The sequence below is a fragment of the Electrona antarctica genome (genome assembly GCF_951216825.1).
Source record: "Electrona antarctica genome assembly, chromosome: 23".
In the NCBI taxonomy this organism is placed as follows: domain Eukaryota; kingdom Metazoa; phylum Chordata; class Actinopteri; order Myctophiformes; family Myctophidae; genus Electrona; species Electrona antarctica.
In genome coordinates this window covers 31,673,741-31,692,515 of record NC_136804.1, presented here as the reverse complement: position 1 = coordinate 31,692,515, position 18,775 = coordinate 31,673,741, and the positions used below count along the sequence as shown (strand labels likewise).

At 43.8% G+C, this 18,775-nt stretch overlaps 1 protein-coding gene across 3 annotated transcripts in view; it reads left to right on the top strand.

The window, feature by feature from the left end:
• The window catches only part of aox6 (aldehyde oxidase 6), a 47,024-nt gene that overhangs the window by 19,098 nt on the left and 9,151 nt on the right, over nt 1–18,775 (top strand). For all 3 annotated transcript variants that reach the window (XM_079494717.1, XM_079494718.1, XM_079494719.1), the window contains 16 exons: nt 240–391; nt 742–835; nt 1,789–1,898; nt 2,380–2,564; nt 3,887–4,049; nt 5,380–5,466; nt 5,866–6,035; nt 7,038–7,164; nt 8,867–8,989; nt 11,256–11,352; nt 12,740–12,864; nt 13,897–14,030; nt 14,633–14,720; nt 14,844–14,930; nt 17,801–17,992; nt 18,116–18,216. In XM_079494717.1, coding sequence (XP_079350843.1) covers nt 240–391; nt 742–835; nt 1,789–1,898; nt 2,380–2,564; nt 3,887–4,049; nt 5,380–5,466; nt 5,866–6,035; nt 7,038–7,164; nt 8,867–8,989; nt 11,256–11,352; nt 12,740–12,864; nt 13,897–14,030; nt 14,633–14,720; nt 14,844–14,930; nt 17,801–17,992; nt 18,116–18,216 — 2,035 coding nt within the window. The remainder of the gene's footprint in view (nt 1–239; nt 392–741; nt 836–1,788; nt 1,899–2,379; nt 2,565–3,886; nt 4,050–5,379; nt 5,467–5,865; nt 6,036–7,037; nt 7,165–8,866; nt 8,990–11,255; nt 11,353–12,739; nt 12,865–13,896; nt 14,031–14,632; nt 14,721–14,843; nt 14,931–17,800; nt 17,993–18,115; nt 18,217–18,775) is intronic.

The following is an 18,775-nucleotide window of genomic DNA, read 5'->3' as shown; positions in this document are numbered from 1 at the left end:
AAGATCTATCTATGCTGAAGTGACCTTTTCTCAAACCCAAGGCGTAAAAGGGTGACAGCGATCTGCAAAAAAAAATCAGTTAAAACGACGGCAGCAAGTCGTCTGCAGCGGACTTTGAGCAATTTTATTATTTTTGAAATGTTTGACATTTAAAAAATGTTTGACGTTAAAAAAGATATAGCTCATTCAGTATGTACTCGAGTGTAAATACTTGGTCCACTGCTGTCTCTGTCCTGCAGGTGTGTGGGTGGGAGCAGGGAACAGCCTGTCCGCCATGCAATGCATTCTGGGAAATGTAGTGAAATCACTGCCTGACCACGAGACTGAACTGTACAGAGCCCTGCTCAAACACCTGCCTAGCATCGCAGGAGTCCAGATACGCAACGTAGCTGTAAGTAACACCAAGTATCTATATGCTATGATACAAGGTAGCTGTAACACCCTACTATCTATACTGTAACACCTGCCCGGCATCACAGGAGTCCAGATATGGAACATAGATATAGCTGTAAATGTAATGTGTGTAATGTGTAAGAAATTACTGTTATCACCTATATTTATTACATACACTATATTATAATCACTGTCATCACCTGCATGCCACTGTTAATTTACTGGTATGTCAATTACAGTTTCGGTTTCTTGGAGGAAACATGTGTTTTTACACAATCATGTATTATGTTATTAAATATGCATAATTATGTAATTGCATTCATTAATTGTGTGTTTTTGCTAAATCAGTCTCTTGGAGGGAACATCGTCAGTGCGTTTCCTAACTCTGATCTTAACCCCTTGTTGGCCGCTGGCAACTGCAAACTGAAAGTCGTTTCAACTGGTGAGTCCACATTATCGCCAGGCCGAAGGCATGAGACTATGGGCTCCATTTTTGCCACCGCTAAACCCCTTATCCCTAAATTTCTTTGCCTTTTTTTTACTATTTTGCAAAACATTTTCGAATAGTTAAAATGGCCAGTCCACAAGCTCACAACGTGTCAATGTAGATTGGCTAGTTGAACTGTTGAAATGTTTTTCTAAATAGTAAAACAAAGGCGAAGAAGTTTAGGGATAAGGGGTTTAGCGGTGACGAAGATGGAGCCCTACGTTTTGCACCCTCTCTGTCTGTCCGTCCGTCCATCACTCGTCTTTTCCGTCCGTCCATCCATGGACGGACGGAACACACACACACACACACACACACACACACCCAGTGCAGCGGCACCCATTCAAATCAAAGCAAACCATGCCAAATTAATAAAAAGCAATTAAGCGCAACAGAAAGGGGGTTACCACTAGAGCCCTGCGCAGGAGTGATTTATTAATCCCACTCCCGCCCGCTCCCGTTGAATTTCAGACCAAACCCGCCCGCTCCCGCAATGATTTCATTTTTGACCGCCTGCAGTGACCGCCTGCTCTCGCCGACAACAAAAGAAAAGTCCCATTTAGTCCCGCAAAATTAATAAATCGCTCTGGATTAAAAGCGTCTGCTAAATGCCTAAATTGTAAACTGTAACATCATCATTGCTATTCTAAAGCGTTATTCATAGTATGGATTTTCGGTGGTGAGGTGACCACCGAACTACAACATGACGTCACTGAGCCACGGTGAAGAGCAAACCACCGCTCTTCCCAGCCCTTCTCTCTGTTTTTACTCACCACCGCACCACGTTATCACAGCTCCGGTGGTCACCTCACCACCGGAGCGGTGGTCACCTCACCACCGGAGCGGTGGTCACCCAGACTCCGAAAATCCAGACTATGAATAGGCCTTTATTCTTTTCATTTTCACAGGAGGGAGTAGAGAGGTTCCGCTGAATGAAGACTTCTTCGTTGGTTTTAGAAAAACGGTCCTGAAACCTGAGGATGTCGTCCTGTCTGTGTTCATTCCCCGAACCAGAAAGGTATACAAATTATTCCTGTTTATAATAAAGTAAAAAAAATACAAATTATACCTGTTTATAATAGAGTAGAAAGTTACAAATTATACTTTTATTATACAGTTGTAGAATAGAAAGTTACAAATTATACGTGTTATAATAGAACACGACTGAACAGGAAAGAACTTTACAGAGTCAAATATCTTCCCGGCACCCCAGCTTCTATTTTGAAAGAAATCCCGGCGCTGATTGTGTTAAACACTCCCTCTGTCTGTTACGCCTGCACCTTCCTTAAAACTGTCAAACGTGTTGATCAAAAAACTATTCTTCTACATTCTCTAATTGTGTAGACGTCTTGTAAATTAAAGAATGCAGATGTTTAACAATAATGTAACTCTTGCGGGTCCATTTGGTTTCATTTTACACTTTTGTGTGTGTGTGTGTGTGTGTGTGTGTGTGTGTGCGTGTGTGCGCGCGCACGCTTGCTTGTGTCTGCATGTGTCAGTGGGAGATTGTGCGCTCATACCGCCAGGCTCCCAGAAAGGAGAACGCCTTGGCGACGGTTACCGGGGCGATGCGGGTGTTGTTTGGCCCGCTCTCCATGGTAACGGAGGAGATCAGTGTTTACTATGGAGGAGTCGCGCCGACGACTCTACGACCCCGCATGACCTGTGACCTCCTCACTGGAAGGTCAGATCAATAAAATATACATTTTACATTATGAATATAAATACACACTGGAAGATTAGAGCTATACAATCCAGCTTCCTTGATGTTCCTGGCCACCTCCTCCACCCCCTTCAGAGGGGACTCCACGCCAGAGCCCGCCCTCCTCACAAGCCCGTGTAGGTTGTAAGTCCCCCCCCCAGCACCCCCCCATCACGTTCTACCAAAGAAGAGAGCACATGCCATAACAGACAGAACATCTGTAGCATCCTATTACACACACCAAACGATCTGAGCCTTCTCAGGAAGAACAGTCTGCTCTTCCCCTTGCTGTGCAGTGCCTTAGCATTGTCAGACCATGCAGTCCAACAAGTTGTTCAGGTGTATCATCAAAGAGCACCCATCTAAGAGCCACTAACAGATCCCTGCAGCGCTTCCATTCCTCTATTTCTAAGTTGTTCAGGTGTATTCCTAGAAATGTGTAGCTGTCCACAAACTCCACCACCTCCCCCCCGGTATAGAGCGTCGCAGTCCCGCCTCCTACCCTGGACCAGGAAATGAAACCCAATGCATTATTCTCATAGACATTTCTTAAAGTATTTATTTAAAGACGGTTACGCCGCGGACAAAGCCAACTCGAGTCGTGACAACTCATGACAACACAAACAATATTTTGGACCAAACAAATAATTAGAAGAAAAAAACGGCAGGTTACAACACTTTTTTTGTTGTTTTTCTTCTTTGTAATTATTTGTTTGGTCCAAAATATTGTTTGTGTTGTCATGAGTTGTCACGACTCTAGTTGGCTTTGTCCGCGGCGTAACCGTCTTTAAATAAATACTTTAAGAAATGTCTATGAGGAAAATGCATTGGGTTTCATTTCCTGGTCCAGGGTAGGAGGCGGGACTGCGACGCTCTATAGGGCACCGGGGGGTATACTCTCTTGTAGCCTGGTAAAACCACTCCCCCTGCTGGACAACATTTGCATTCTGCCAGAAGGGTAAGTCTGGTATCTCTCGGGCAGAGATGATGTAATGTAAACACAACCTAACAAGATTACAACTCGAAATTATTATGGAGATATCAGATTGTTGTCTGTAACTCTGAGTGTTCAAACGGAACCAAATGGACCCGTAACTCTCAGAGTTAAGGGGGGGATTTGCAAATAAAACATTTGAGAACCACTATTTGGACTCCTACTGTGCCATAGTGTCATAATACATCATTGTGAAGAAAACCTGGAGATTGACATTCAGTAAGTGGGTGTATTATGATCAAAATGAGAACAGAAAGTGTGTAAAACAGAAAATCTAAAATGACCCCGGCCTGTTTGTTGTATATTTCAGGAGGTGGGAGGAGCAGACGTTCAGGGAGGTGTACCAGGTTCTCCTGCAGGATGTGGATCTTCCTCCTGGTTCTCCTGGAGGAATGGAGACGTTCAGAACCTCCCTGACCCTCAGCCTCATGTTCAGCTTCTACCTGGATGTCCTGACCGCTCTGAAACATATGGTAACGCCTTAGCACCCTGAAACACATGCTAACAGTAATACCGTAACATTCGGAAACATGGTAACATTCATACAATTACAATTAGGCTTCGTACACACATAAAGAACGAATGTTCTGTGCTCTGCCTGTGTTTTCATGGCCGCCCCAATGCTTTTCCAATGGAAGTCACATGGTTTGAGCAAACAGTTGTGTGTGATGGGGGGAGGGGGGCAATCACACACAACTGTTTGGTCAAACCATGTGACTTCCATTGGAAAAGCACTGGGGCGGCCATGAAACACGGACAGCACAGAGCATGTTCGGCTGATATGTGTGTACGAAGCCTTAGAATTTAGGCATTTGGGCAAGACACTCTAAATCCTGAGCGGTTTACAGTAAGAAAGAACCACACATGGTAATCTATCTACAGTTCTGTACAGCACTTTGGTACAATGAAAATTGTTGTCAAATGTGCTTTATGAATTAACATGATTTGATTTGATTTATATCTACATAAAATGCTATCTAAGTTAAATAGGGCAGGGCTAGTGCAAGTGCTACGGCAAGTGCTACCTTAACACTCTGAAACATACGGTAAACACACTTTATACATTATACTGACCACTCTGAAACATATGGTACATTATAATACCCCTTTTATGCTGAGCACTCTGAAACATATTGTACATTATAATACCCCTTTTATGCTGAGCACTCTGAAACATATCGTACATTATAATACTTATTATTATAGTTAATATGGTAACATTTATATAGCCTGGGGTTCATGGGCGTGGCCATGTGGTTCATGGGTGTGGCCAAGTTGTTTCAGGGGCGTGGCCATGTTGTTCATGGGTGTGGCCATGTGGTTCATGGGTGTGGCCATGTGGTTCATGGGCGTGGCCATGTGGTTCATGGGTGTGGCCATGTGGTTCATGGGTGTGGCCATGTGGTTCATGGGTGTGGCCATTGGTGTTCACGTGCGTGGCTGTTGGGTTCAACTGGAGCTTATTCACATGCACACGAGCTCCCAGGCGCGAGACTTTTGCACACTTGACAGCACATTCTGGAAAACAACATGGCGGGTCGTACATGCCGGATGATAAATGCTATCGTTAATGTTGATGTAAACAAAGAAAACACTCAAAAAAATCATATCGCCGGATAACTTGGATGCTGGGGTGCAAGTGGGTAACAGAAGTTAACATGATAATAATGTTATCAGGCAGAGACTTTGAGTCACTACTGCTACACCTACAACACAACATTGTGTGTGTGTGTGTGTGTGTGTGTGTGTGTGTGTGCGTGTGTGCGTGTGTGCGTGCGTGCGTGTGCGTGTGCGGCCACACAGGGTGTGGCGGTGGACGTTTCCCCCGCAGACTGCAGTGCGATTGAACCTCTGCCTAGAACCTTCACACCCAGCCTGCAAGAGTTCCAGGTAATCACCTAGAATTACTTCATTAAGTAATGCATTACTATACACGCTAACCCATTGCTTTATTATTATTCTTTTTTTTAAATCGTTTTTTTTGTGGCTTTCGCCTTTATTTTATATTCTTTTCATGGAGGGACAGACAGTAGGCTGACAGGAAATGGGGAGAGAGATGGGGGGAAGACATGCAGTAAAGGCTGTCGGGATCGGGAGTCCAACCCGCGGCACACTGCCAGACTGGATTACCAGCCAAGGTGCCTGGACCACTGAGCCATGGCCCAGGCCACCCATTACTTTATTAAGTAATCCATCCTGACGGGCGGGATATGAAAAAAGCCGGCCCGCGCATCACTAGTTCATATGGTTCAGTCAGAGAGATTAAACATTATTATTTCATGGTTCCAGAAAGTTCCAGACACACAGAGCGAACAGGACCCGGTAGGACGACCCATAATGCATCGCTCTGCAGTGAGCCAGGCCACGGGGGAGGCGGTCTACTGTGATGACCTTCCCCATACCTCTGGAGAGTTATTCATGGTGCTGGTCACCAGTACCAGAGCACACGCTAAAATCATGTATGTACTAATGTCATATACTGTATGTATACTGCTACTTGACATCATGTTTGTATCCTACTATACACGCTAACATCATGTATGTATAATATTACATGCTAACATCATATACTGTGCTACACGCTAACATGTATGTACCAGAGCACACACTAACATGTATGTACTATGTACCAGAGCACACACTAACATGTGTGTAACAGAGCACACACTAACATCATGTATGTACAGGTTAATGCAGGGGTATTCAACTAGATTAGGCCTGGGGCCACAACTGTAGAATGATTTTGTGTGGGGGGCCGCACAGCGGAACATGTGTGGGTTCTCAAAATGCATTTTGAGCTCAAACATGAGGATTTATGTAAGGGATAATATCTGGCTAGGTGGTCATTGTCGGGAGATAATTCAGTATCCCGACAATGACCACATAGCCAGATATTATCCCGTTTATTACATGGCTACCTAACATAAATTAATAAATTGATCCAAAACACAACAAAGAAAAGTATTTGCGCTGGCTGCGTCTGCCCAGCTGCAGGGCTGGAGCACTGTCGGAAAACAAGGAAGTGAGTTGATCAAATAGAATCCATTTTCGGGTACTGCTTAGCCTCGGTCCCAGCCTTACTCGTCTGCGAAGAGAAAACTGCTAGTCTGGGTACTGCTAGTCTATTTCTAGCTCAAATGTTTTCAAAAACATTTTATGGTTCGATCTTTCCAGACCCTATTCCCATAGAAAATTAATTTTAAGCCTATAATCAAGCCACCCATGACCATAAAACTGTTGATTCTGTGAGTTTTTACATTGTATACGTGTATATATTAAATACATACAATTTAAATATATATACTATATTTTGTACATTTTCTTCCAAAGAATCACATGTTTCATGAATCAAAATAATGAATACATGTTTGTTTTTTTTATGGGAAAAATGAATGGGGTCTGGAACGATGGAACCAGAAAATGGCTGCCACTGCTATGCCCTATTTGTATTGTATTAACAGAGAGGTGAACGTCACTGAGGCTCTACGGGTTCCAGGTGTTGTTGACGTCATCAGACACTCAGACATTCCAGGTCGGAAGGTCAGGACCATGTTTGGATACCATGAAGATCTGCTGGCACACACCCAGGTACGTGTGTGTGTGCGTGCGCGCTTGTGTGTGTGTGTGTGTGTGTGTGTGTGTGTGTGTGTGTGTGTGTGTGCGCGTGCAATCAATCTTACAATAAATGCACAGAATCTCTGTGCGTACATCTGTAGTCCACGTATCTCGAGAACCGTCCGTCCGTCCGACCGACTTCAAATTTGCCACATGCATCGCAGACGACCCGAGACCATTACGCGTTCATTTGGTGGCTGGTGTATTGCCAACAGTGCTGGCAGTTGTTTTGCTGATACTGAGCTCTGTTGAGCCGCAAACCCGCTACACCCTGGATCAGATTAACTGAGTTTAGTGTTTGTGTTTTGTTCTACTTTAATGTTGAATGTTCTGACAGTTGGTGTGTGCTGGGCAGGGGATCTATGAATGTTCTGACAGCTGTGTCAGTATTTACAGTATATTTGACTGACAGGTGGTGTGTGCTGGGCAGGTGATTGATTGACCAATAAAAGCCTATTTTATCAGTTCAACACTCACATGACAGTAGTAAGGCCGACTATACAGACGGACTTCAGACAGACTTCAGGTATTTTTTTTCCACTCTCTCCCTCGAGTCCCCTCAGAGCTCCACACACTCCGACACCTTTGATTGATTGATTGAAATATTTATTAACAGTTTGCAGAATTACAGTACATTTCAAGCACAAAATCAATACAAAGACTGTTAACTGTGAGTGGACGACCCAATTAAGCATTACACTTGTTTACAAGAGGGTCCACCATGTTCAATTCATCAAAACATTTAGAGATGTACAAATAGACACTTCTATATAGTCAAAGAACAGAACAGATCATGAATTCATCATAACACCCACTGTACCCCCGTACAGTGGGTGTTACCATTGTCTTAATATTGATTCACATTTCATCTCACACACCTCACATGTTGGCCAGGCTTCATTTGGTTGGGAATGGTAAACCACAAGAGCCTATATGTAAATGTAAATTTGAATTAGGCACACATTGACCAAAAATGCACAGCCTAAATATTATTCACTGTTAGCAAAAATACAAAATAAAATGGCATGCTCATGGGAGTGAAAGAACATGACTAAGACCATAACAGGGAAATAAATTAAACATGGCCTGTGCGTATAGCCTATACGGATGGGGGGGGGGGGGGGGGGGCAGCAATATAAGCAGATATTCAAAATGAATAAATAAACTAATCAAACTTGCTGTCAATGAAATAAACTGAGTGAGACAATGACTGAATCATTTTGGCCTCCACAGGTTCTGTTTCAGTGTCGGGTAGCTAGTGTCCAGCTTCGTTTCGAGCCTAAATACGCAAGGCATGCAGGGCAGGCTGGAATATTTGTAGCAGGCACATTGCAGACAAAATACAACATTTAGAGATATAGGTGCGGGTTGGAGAATTATAACGCTTCACCAGGTTCCGAGCTGACAGGGAAATGATCCCATTAACTTGAACAATGTCAGTCCTCCCGGTCTGGATGTCTGAAGAACTTCTCTGCCAGGGGAGAAAGGGTGAGAGCGGTCAATTTAGCCCCAAAACAATCGCCGTAAATGAATGTTGAATCGATATTTAGGGAAGATAATAGACTTCAAAATCAGTCAGACTGGCTGCTTAGACGCCCGAGTGTTACTTCTTTGCGCTGTTATACTGCACGTTGGCTTTTTTTTACGGCAGCAAAATTGTTGTACCTTCTGACAGGTGTCGTGCGTGGGGCAGATGATCTGTGCGGTGGTCGCAGACACCAAGGCCCACGCTAAACGAGGAGCTGCAGCCGTGAAGATCCGTTATGAGGACCTGCCTAACCCCATATTCACCTTGGAGGTACGCACTGCACTGTTATACAATTTACAATTTACAATTTAGGCATTTAGCAGACGCTCTTAATCCAGAGCGACTTACAATAAGCAAGAACAAAAAGCATGGGAATACATCACATATGTAAAAAATGCATTTATCGCGAAACATGCGTAAGCTAAGAACGTGACTAGAACATATCTATATAATGACACTATACATATAAACTATAACTAGAACATATCTATATAATGACACTATACATATAAACTACACATATATGCTATACTATGCTGTACATATATACTATGAAGTGCTATGACTACATACAATGCACTTATTGTGCTGTCTACATGACATGCTATAAGTCTGTTTCAAATGCTATATAAGTCTAAGAAGTGCTGTCTAAGGGGGGTAGGGTAAGTGCTATGGGCCATGATGGAGTCTGAAAAGGTGGGTTTTCAGACTACGGCGGAAGATCGGGAGTGATGCTGCAGTTCTGATTGCAACGGGAAGTGCGTTCCACAGTTTTGGGGCCAGAAGGGAGAAGAGTTTGGGACGTGTGGAGCGTTGTCCCGGCGTTTTTAGTGAGGGTACTTCCAGCTTCCCTGCGTTGGCTGATCTGAGTGCGCGGGAGGGTTTGTAGGGTTCAATCATGCTGGCAAGATATGGGGGAGCCATACCTTTGGTTGCTTTAAATGCCAACATCAGAGTTTTGTATTCTGTGCGGGCAGCGACCGGGAGCCAGTGCAGGGAGCGGAGCAGGGGGGAGACATGTGAGAATTTTGGCTGGTTGAAGACCAAGCGAGCTGCGGCATTTTGGATCAGTTGGAGAGGCTTCAGTGCACATGCCGGTAGGCCAGTAAGGAGAGAGTTACAACACTGGAGGTCAGTAGTGTACAGTTATGAGCATAGATAGAGAAACCCTCCTACAGCCCAGCTACCACCTGTCGTTTTGGATCTGCTGCTTATGTGCCTGATCAGAGTACCCAAAAAGCAGAACCAATTCATCACCAAACCATAATAAATATATTGCTAATTTTATATTCAATACATATATATTCCATTCAGGAGTTGTCCTGACTGAACTATATTCTGCCAAGTCCCGGACAAGACACACTGTGATTGGCCAGTAGTTACTTTGATAGACAGTTCCAACATGGCGCGGCTTGGGGCCTGCAGATACGGAGTCGGAGGAGGTGTCTACCTTTCTATGTATATGGTTAAGAACATGGATATTAAAACCCATTTTGGGCGGGAACCCCTTTTGGTGTTAGCATTATGTTATGCTTTAGCTATTGAAAAATAGCAGATCTACAAGCTCATAGTGCGCCACCGAGTGGCACGCTACGTGCGACTGACATAGAAACATAGCTTTTTCAGAAAACTGTCAGGATGTAGAAGACATTTTTAGAATCTGATCTCAGGTCAAAATGGGTTAAAAAAATAGATGCCTCATTGGCCGCTGCAGTTCATTAGAGTAAAGCTGCCGGTCGCTGCCACTCAGGTGACTACTGGCCGATCAAATCACGTCTTTTCCGGGATCTTCCGTTTACATTGCCAAAGCAAGTGCCGCTGGGAAGGAGTCGCGCCTCTGATTGGCCCACCGAACCTCCCCTTCCGTTCTTCCGCTTTCCTTCTGCTATGCTTCGTAAGAAATCTCGGGAAAGATTGCCAATATCGCCTCCATGTTCCTTAGGTTGAGATACAGACTGGCACATCCATAGTATTTTTGAGTGGTGTAAACCACTCCTACAACTGGCTTTGTTAGTTTGTCTGTCTGTCTGTTCGTACCAAAAAATGAGCATGGTTGCTATGGTCACCCAGTTCACACGGGTGTGATTTCATTACGTCAGACATTACGTCAGACCACAGCTGATCAGTCTATATAAGACCTTACACCACTCAGTTCACACAGGTGTGATTTTTTTTTTGAGTGGTGCAAACCACTCCAACAACCAGCTTTGTCTGTACCCGTGTACCCGTCCGTGTCTGTACCTGTGTACCTGTACGTGGGACCCAAAAAAATTAGCATGGTTACTATGGTCACTGACATTCTGTCAGACCACAGCTGATCAGGCTATATAAGACCTTGCACCACTCAGTTCACACGGGTGTGATTTTTTTTTTAAACTGCTGTACTGTCTTTGGCAACTGAATGTCTGTGGCGGGATCAATAAAGTTTGTATCTTAAACTAGAACGTATATAGCTGCAGTGATAAGGTGTTAGGTGTGTCTGTGTTTACTCAGCCAATCAGAATGAAGGGTGGGATCCTGTGTGTGTGTTCAACAGGAAGCAATTGAGAGGAAGTCCTTCTTTGAACCTCATAGAACGATAGAGAGAGGCAACGTTACGGAGGCCTTTCACACCGTCCATCATGTTTATGAAGGTAATATGATAGTATACATGTCCATCATGTTTATGAAGGTAATATGATAGTATACATGTCCATCATGTTTATGAAGGTAATATGATAGTATACATGTCCATCATGTTTATGAAGGTAATATGATAGTATACATGTACTGTACATTCACCGCCACCATGGGGCGCCAAAAGTCCCAGACCGCCACCATATATATATATATATATATATATTTTTTTTTTTACCATGTTAAATAACACGAAAAACACGTCCTTGGTGCTCCAGGACATCATGAAAAATAAGTTAAATAAGTCCTTGGCGACCATTGAGTTAACATTACATAAAAACATTATTGGGTTTCTATTCCAGCATACACGTCAAATCCGATATGGTTAAATAAAGTATGATCTGTTTTTCGTATGAATACGTCCCTGGTTGTTTCATCAGACAAAATAAATATAATAATATAGGGCTGTCAACGATTAAAAATGTATGTAAATATATAGGGTTTCTCTTTCCAGTTTCCATGTCACCAAGTCTAAATGTTTTTGTCTGAGAGTTTTTTCTTTTTGTTTGATTCTTAACCGCCATAGAGTTCATAAATGTAATGCATTAATGTATCAAACACCTGACACACCTGACGGAATCGCAGGGTTGATTGATCCATTTTTGGAACACAGTTCTTACATGAGGTGATGCTAAGACAATTGATCAATACATTTTCAATACAAAAACATACTCTGCAAGCCAGGGGTAGCGGGAGTGACTACGTAAGGGATAATATCTGGCTAGGTGGTCATTGTCGGGAGATAATTCACCGACAGGGAGTTTAACCACCGAGGCGAAGCCGAGGTGGTTACACTCCCTGAAGGTGAATTATATCCCGACAATGACCACCTAGCCAGATATTATCCCGCTTATTACATGGCTAACTAACATAAATTAATCCATTGATCCAAAACACAACAAAAAAAGTATTCCATAACTTCGCGCTGGCTGAGTCTGCCCAGCTGCAGGGCTGAAGCACTGTCGGAAAACAAGGAAGTGAGTTGATCAAATAGAATCCATTTTCGGGTCCAGCTGCTTCGTCTATTTCTCGCTCAAATGTTTTCAAAAACATTTTTAAGAGCAATGTTTAGCTGTAAATTACATTGTGTGTCAGTAGTGTGTGTGTTTACATGGCTGTTATGTTGGAAACGGCAGTAAATCAAGCGGGCGCAGCCGCGCAGCTGGTGGTGCTCAGAGGGTTTGATTAGGCAGCGGTCATTATACAGCGGAGCGGTCATTATCATGAGATAACTCACCGCTGAATTAAGCGATTGACCAATCAGAATCAAGCATTCAACCAAGCCATGTAATAAATCACTACTACTACTTATTATTATTATTATTAATAATTTATTTTTAACAGGACAGATTGCAATCGGCGGTCAGGAACATTTCTACATGGAGACACAAAGCATGCTGATCCTTCCTGTTGGGGAAGACAACGAATTTAAAGCATACGTGTCCACGCAATACCCTGCTTATACACAGGTAGGACCTGCCAGTACCCTGCTTATACACAGGTATACCCAGTACCCTGCTTATACACAGGTATACCCAGTACCCTGCTTATACACAGGTATACCCAGTACCCTGCTTATACACAGGTATACCCAGTACCCTGCTTATACACAGGTATACCCAGTACCCTGCTTATACACAGGTATACCCAGTACCCTGCTTATACACAGGTATACCCAGTACCCTGCTTATACACAGGTATACCCAGTACCCTGCTTATACACAGGTATACCCAGTACCCTGCTTATACACAGGTAGGCCTATGCATGTCTACTATATGATCTACACACCCAATACCCTGCAGGTACTGTACCATCCATATGATCTATATATCTGCAATACATATTAGTATATTGTAGATGTATAGATTGTGTGTATGGTACATAAGTCAATGTGTATTAAGTAAGGGATAACATCTGGCTAGGTGGTCATTGTCGGGAGATAATTCACCGACAGGGAGTTTAACCACCGAGGCGAAGCCGAGGTGGTTACACTCCCTGAGCGGTCTGTTATACAGCGGAGCGGTCATTATCGACACATAATTCACCGCTGAATTAAGCGATTGACCAATCAGAATCAAGCATTTAACCAAGCCATGTAATAACGTGATTTAACCCATTCTGAACGGGAACCCCTTTTGGTGTTTTAAGCATTATGTCATGCTTTAGCTATTGAAAAATAGCAGAGCTACAAGCTCTACAACCTACAAGCTACAAGGTATGCTATTTTTGAAAAATCGTGAAAATGTAGTGCAAATCTTTGAATATATATTCTGTCAGAGCGAACCTTTTTAGCTCAAATCTTTGCTTCTGGGGGGGTCCCTGGAACAACATATTTTCAGATGGGGGTCGGCGGCCAATTACATATGATTTTTGGGGTCCTTGACATGAAATATTGAGCACCACTGATATAGAAACATAGGTATTTCAGAAAACTGTCATGATTTAAATTTAGAAGACATTTTTTAAATTTCGACGTCTGTATTTTTTAACATGTTTTTAGGAGTGTATCGCTGAGACGCTGGCCATCCCATCTAACAGAGTGAGCGTTCACGTGAAAAGACTGGGAGGAGCTTTTGGAGGAAAGGTCACCAAGACCGCAATCCTAGCATCTATCTGCTCTGTAGCTGCATATAAGTATGTTATCACCCTATCAACCATCACCTCTGTAGCATCATATAAGTATGTTATCACCTTAGCATCCATCACCTCTGTAGCATCATATAAGTATGTTATCACCTTAGCTTCCATCACCTCTGTAGCATCATATAAGTATGTTATCACCTTAGCATCCATCACCTCTGTAGCATCATATAAGTATGTTATCACCTTAGCTTCCATCACCTCTGTAGCATCATATAAGTATGTTATCACCCTAGCATCCATCACCTCTGTAGCAGCATGCAACTATGTTATCACCCTATAGCAACCATCACCTCTGTAGCATCATATAAGTACATTATCACCCTAGCATCCATCACCTCTGTAGCAGCGTGCAACTATGTTATCAGTATCACCCTAGCATACATTATCTCTGTAGCAGCGTGCAACTATGTTATCAGTATCACCTATAGCATACATCATCTCTGTAGTACATTGATGTGAATAGAAAAGAGACAGCTCACATTGATATGAATGGAAACGGGAGACGGCTGCATTCAAGTGTTTTTCTCTCTGAAACATTAAGGGCAACAGTTACCACACATTCTTTTCTAACAGTGAATGTGGTTTTATTCCAGGACGAGTCGTCCAGTTCGGTGTGTTTTAGAGAGAGGAGAGGACATGTTGATCACTGGAGGTAGACACCCTGTCCTGGGAAAGTACAAGGTATTGTTGTTGTTGTCGTTGTTCAACTGGAGTTGATATTGCCATCAAACATGACCTATAATAACCTGACATTTTACGTCATGCATGGTATAATGGTTGTTTTGATTGGTTGTTGTGTTGTAGGTGGGGTTTATGAATGATGGGCGGATCCAAGCTGCTGATATCCAGTATTTTACAAACGCAGGGAACACCATAGATGAATCTCTACTGGTGAGTTTACCTGTCAATCTACCTACCTACATACCTACACCTACATACACACCTACCTACCTACCTAGTACCTACCTATCTACCTACCTACCTACACCTACCTACACACCTACCTACACCTACCTACACACCTACCTACCTACCTACCTACACCTACCTACACACCTACCTACCTACCTACCTACCTACCTACCTACCTACCTACCTACCTACCTACCTACCTATACATACCTCCCTACCTACCTACCTACCTACCTACACACCTACCTACACCTACCTACACACCTACCTACCTACCTACCTACCTACCTACCTACCTACACCTACCTACACACCTACCTACACACCTACCTACCTACCTACCTACACACCACCTACCTACCTACCTACCTACACACCTACCTACCTACCTACCTACACACCTACCTACACCTACCTACACACCTACCTACCTACCTACCTACCTACCTATACATACCTACACACCTACCTACCTACCTACCTACCTACACACCTACCTACCTACACACCTACCTACACCTACCTACCTACCTACCTACCTATACCTACCTACACACCTACCTACCTACCTACCTATACATACCTACACACCTACCTACCTACCTATACATACCTACACACCTACCTACCTACCTACCTACACACCTACCTACCTACCTACCTACCTACCTACACACCTACCTACCTACACACCTACCTACACCTACCTACACACCTACCTACCTACACACCTACCTACCTACACACCTACCTACCTACACACCTACCTACCTACCTACCTACCTACACACCTACCTACCTACACACCTACCTACACCTACCTACACACCTACCTACCTACACACCTACCTACCTACACACCTACCTACCTACACACCTACCTACCTACCTACCTACCTACCTACACACCTACCTACCTACACACCTACCTACACACCTACCTACCTACCTACCTACCTACCTACCTACACACCTAGCTACACCTACCTACACACCTACCTACCTACACACCTACCTACCTACACACCTACCTACACACCTACCTACCTACACACCTACCTACCTACACACCTACCTACCTACCTACCTACACACCTACCTACCTACACACCTACCTACACCTACCTACACACCTACCTACCTACCTACCTACCTACCTACACACCCACCTACCTACCTACACACCTACCTACCTACACACCTACCTACCTACACACCTACCTACCTACACACCTACCTACACCTACCTACACACCTACCTACCTACCTACCTACCTACCTACACACCTACCTACACCTACCTACCTACCTACACACCTACCTACACCTACCTACACACCTACCTACACCTACCTACCTACCTACACACCTACCTACACCTACCTACACACCTACCTACCTACCTCTACCTACCTACACACCTACCTACACACCTACCTACCTACCTCTACCTACCTACACACCTACCTACCTACCTACACACCTACCTACACACCTACCTACACACCTACCTACCTACCTACCTACCTACACACCTACCTATACATACACCTACCTACCTACCTACACACCTACCTATACATACACCTACCTACCTACCTACCTACACCTACCTACCTACCTACCTACCTACCTACCTACCTACCTACTTACACCTACCTACCTACCTACACCTACATACACCTACCTACCTACCTACACCTACCTACACACCTACCTATACATACACCTACCTACCTACCTACCTACCTACACACCTACCTATACATACACCTACCTACCTACACCTACCTACCTACCTACCTACCTACTTACACCTACCTACCTACCTACCTACACCTACCTACACACCTACCTATACATACACCTACCTACCTACACCTACCTACACACCTACCTATACATACACCTACCTACCTACTTACACCTACCTACCTACCTACACCTACCTACACACCTACCTATACATACACCTACCTACCTACCTACCTACCTACACCTACCTACCTACCTACCTACCTACTTACACCTACCTACCTACCTACACCTACCTACACACCTACCTATACATACACCTACCTACCTACCTACACACCTACCTATACATACACCTACCTACCTACCTACCTACCTACCTACCTACCTACCTACCTACCTACCTACCTACCTACCTACACCTACCTACACACCTACACCTACCTACACACCTACCTACCTACCTACCTATACCTACCTACCTACCTACCCCTACCTTACCTACCTACACACCTACCTACCTACCTACCTACCTACCCCTACCTTACCTACCTACACACCTACCTACCTACCTACACCTACCTACACACCTACCTACCTACCTACCTACACACCTACCTACCTACCCCTACCTTACCTACCTACCTACCTATACCTACCTACCTACCCCTACCTACCTATACCTACCTACCTACCTATACCTACCTACCTACCTACCCCTACCTTACCTACCTACCCTTACCTACCTACCTACCTACCTAAATACCTAACGCCTACCTACCTACCTAACGCCTACCTACCTACCTACCTATCTACCTAACGCCTACCTACCTACCTACCCCTACCTACCTAGTACCTACCTACCTACCTACCTCCCCCTACCTACCTAGTGCCTGCCTACCTCCCCTACCTACCTACCTGCCTGCCTTCCTGCCTGCCTGCCTGCCTACCTACCTACCTACCTACCTACCTACCTACTTACTTACTTACTTACCTACCTACTAGGGGTGTAACGATATAGTAACTGCATCGAAAAATCGATTTTAATTTCATGAATCAAAGTATATCTGTCTGTCTGTCTGTCTGTCTGTCAGGTGGTAGAGAAGATCATGCTTCACATTGACTCCGCCTACAACATCCCTCACCTGCGTGGGAGAGGCGTGGCCTGTCGCACTCACCTGCCGTCAAACACGGCGTTCAGGGGCTTTGGTGTGCCGCAAAGCATCATGGTCCTAGAGAACATGATCACTGATGTAGCTGCAGTGTTGGGACGACCCGCACACGAGGTACCTAATTATTACCTTAATTATTACCTTCCTTATTACCTTACTTCATTTGATTTGATAGGGTAACCTTATGCATGTGTATAGGTGATTGATTTGATAGGGTAACCTTATGCATTTGTATAGGTGCGTGAGGTGAACATGTACAGCGGCCCGTCCCTCACTCACTACAAGATGGAGTTTGATGCAGATAATCTGCAGAAATGCTGGAGCGAGTGCAAAGTCAGGTCTGTTATCATATCTTATTTTTTTTTACCTTTCATGCTTATATTTTGTCAACATTTCTGATTGTGTTTTCTCCTGCCTGCCTATGTTTTTCTTTTGCCACTGATCTGTACAGCACTTTGGTCAACCTTGGTTGTTTTAAAATGTGCTTTATAAATAAAGTTTTGATTTGATTATGTCTTTTATATTGTATATTTTGTAATATCAAATGATCTGCTATTCGATCTATTAGACATTAGACAACATTACATTAGACAACTATTGGACATATATCTATATATCTATTTAATGATGTGTTATTTTGATTTAAACAACCAATTAGATTAAGTGTTGTTTAACACATTTTATACGTAGGACAGGTATACTCGTCCTGATAAATACATTTTGCGCCATGCGCAGGGCGCTCTTGACGAGCAGGCTCGTCTTAAGGCGTTTAATATCGCTGTAACATTGCCTCGCTGTGTTTCATTCTTTGAAGCGCTCTGGTTGCTATGCACGGTTGCTATAGGGTCCCTCCCGCACCCGTTTGTTTTCAATCAACCACACTGGCTCCTGTTTTAG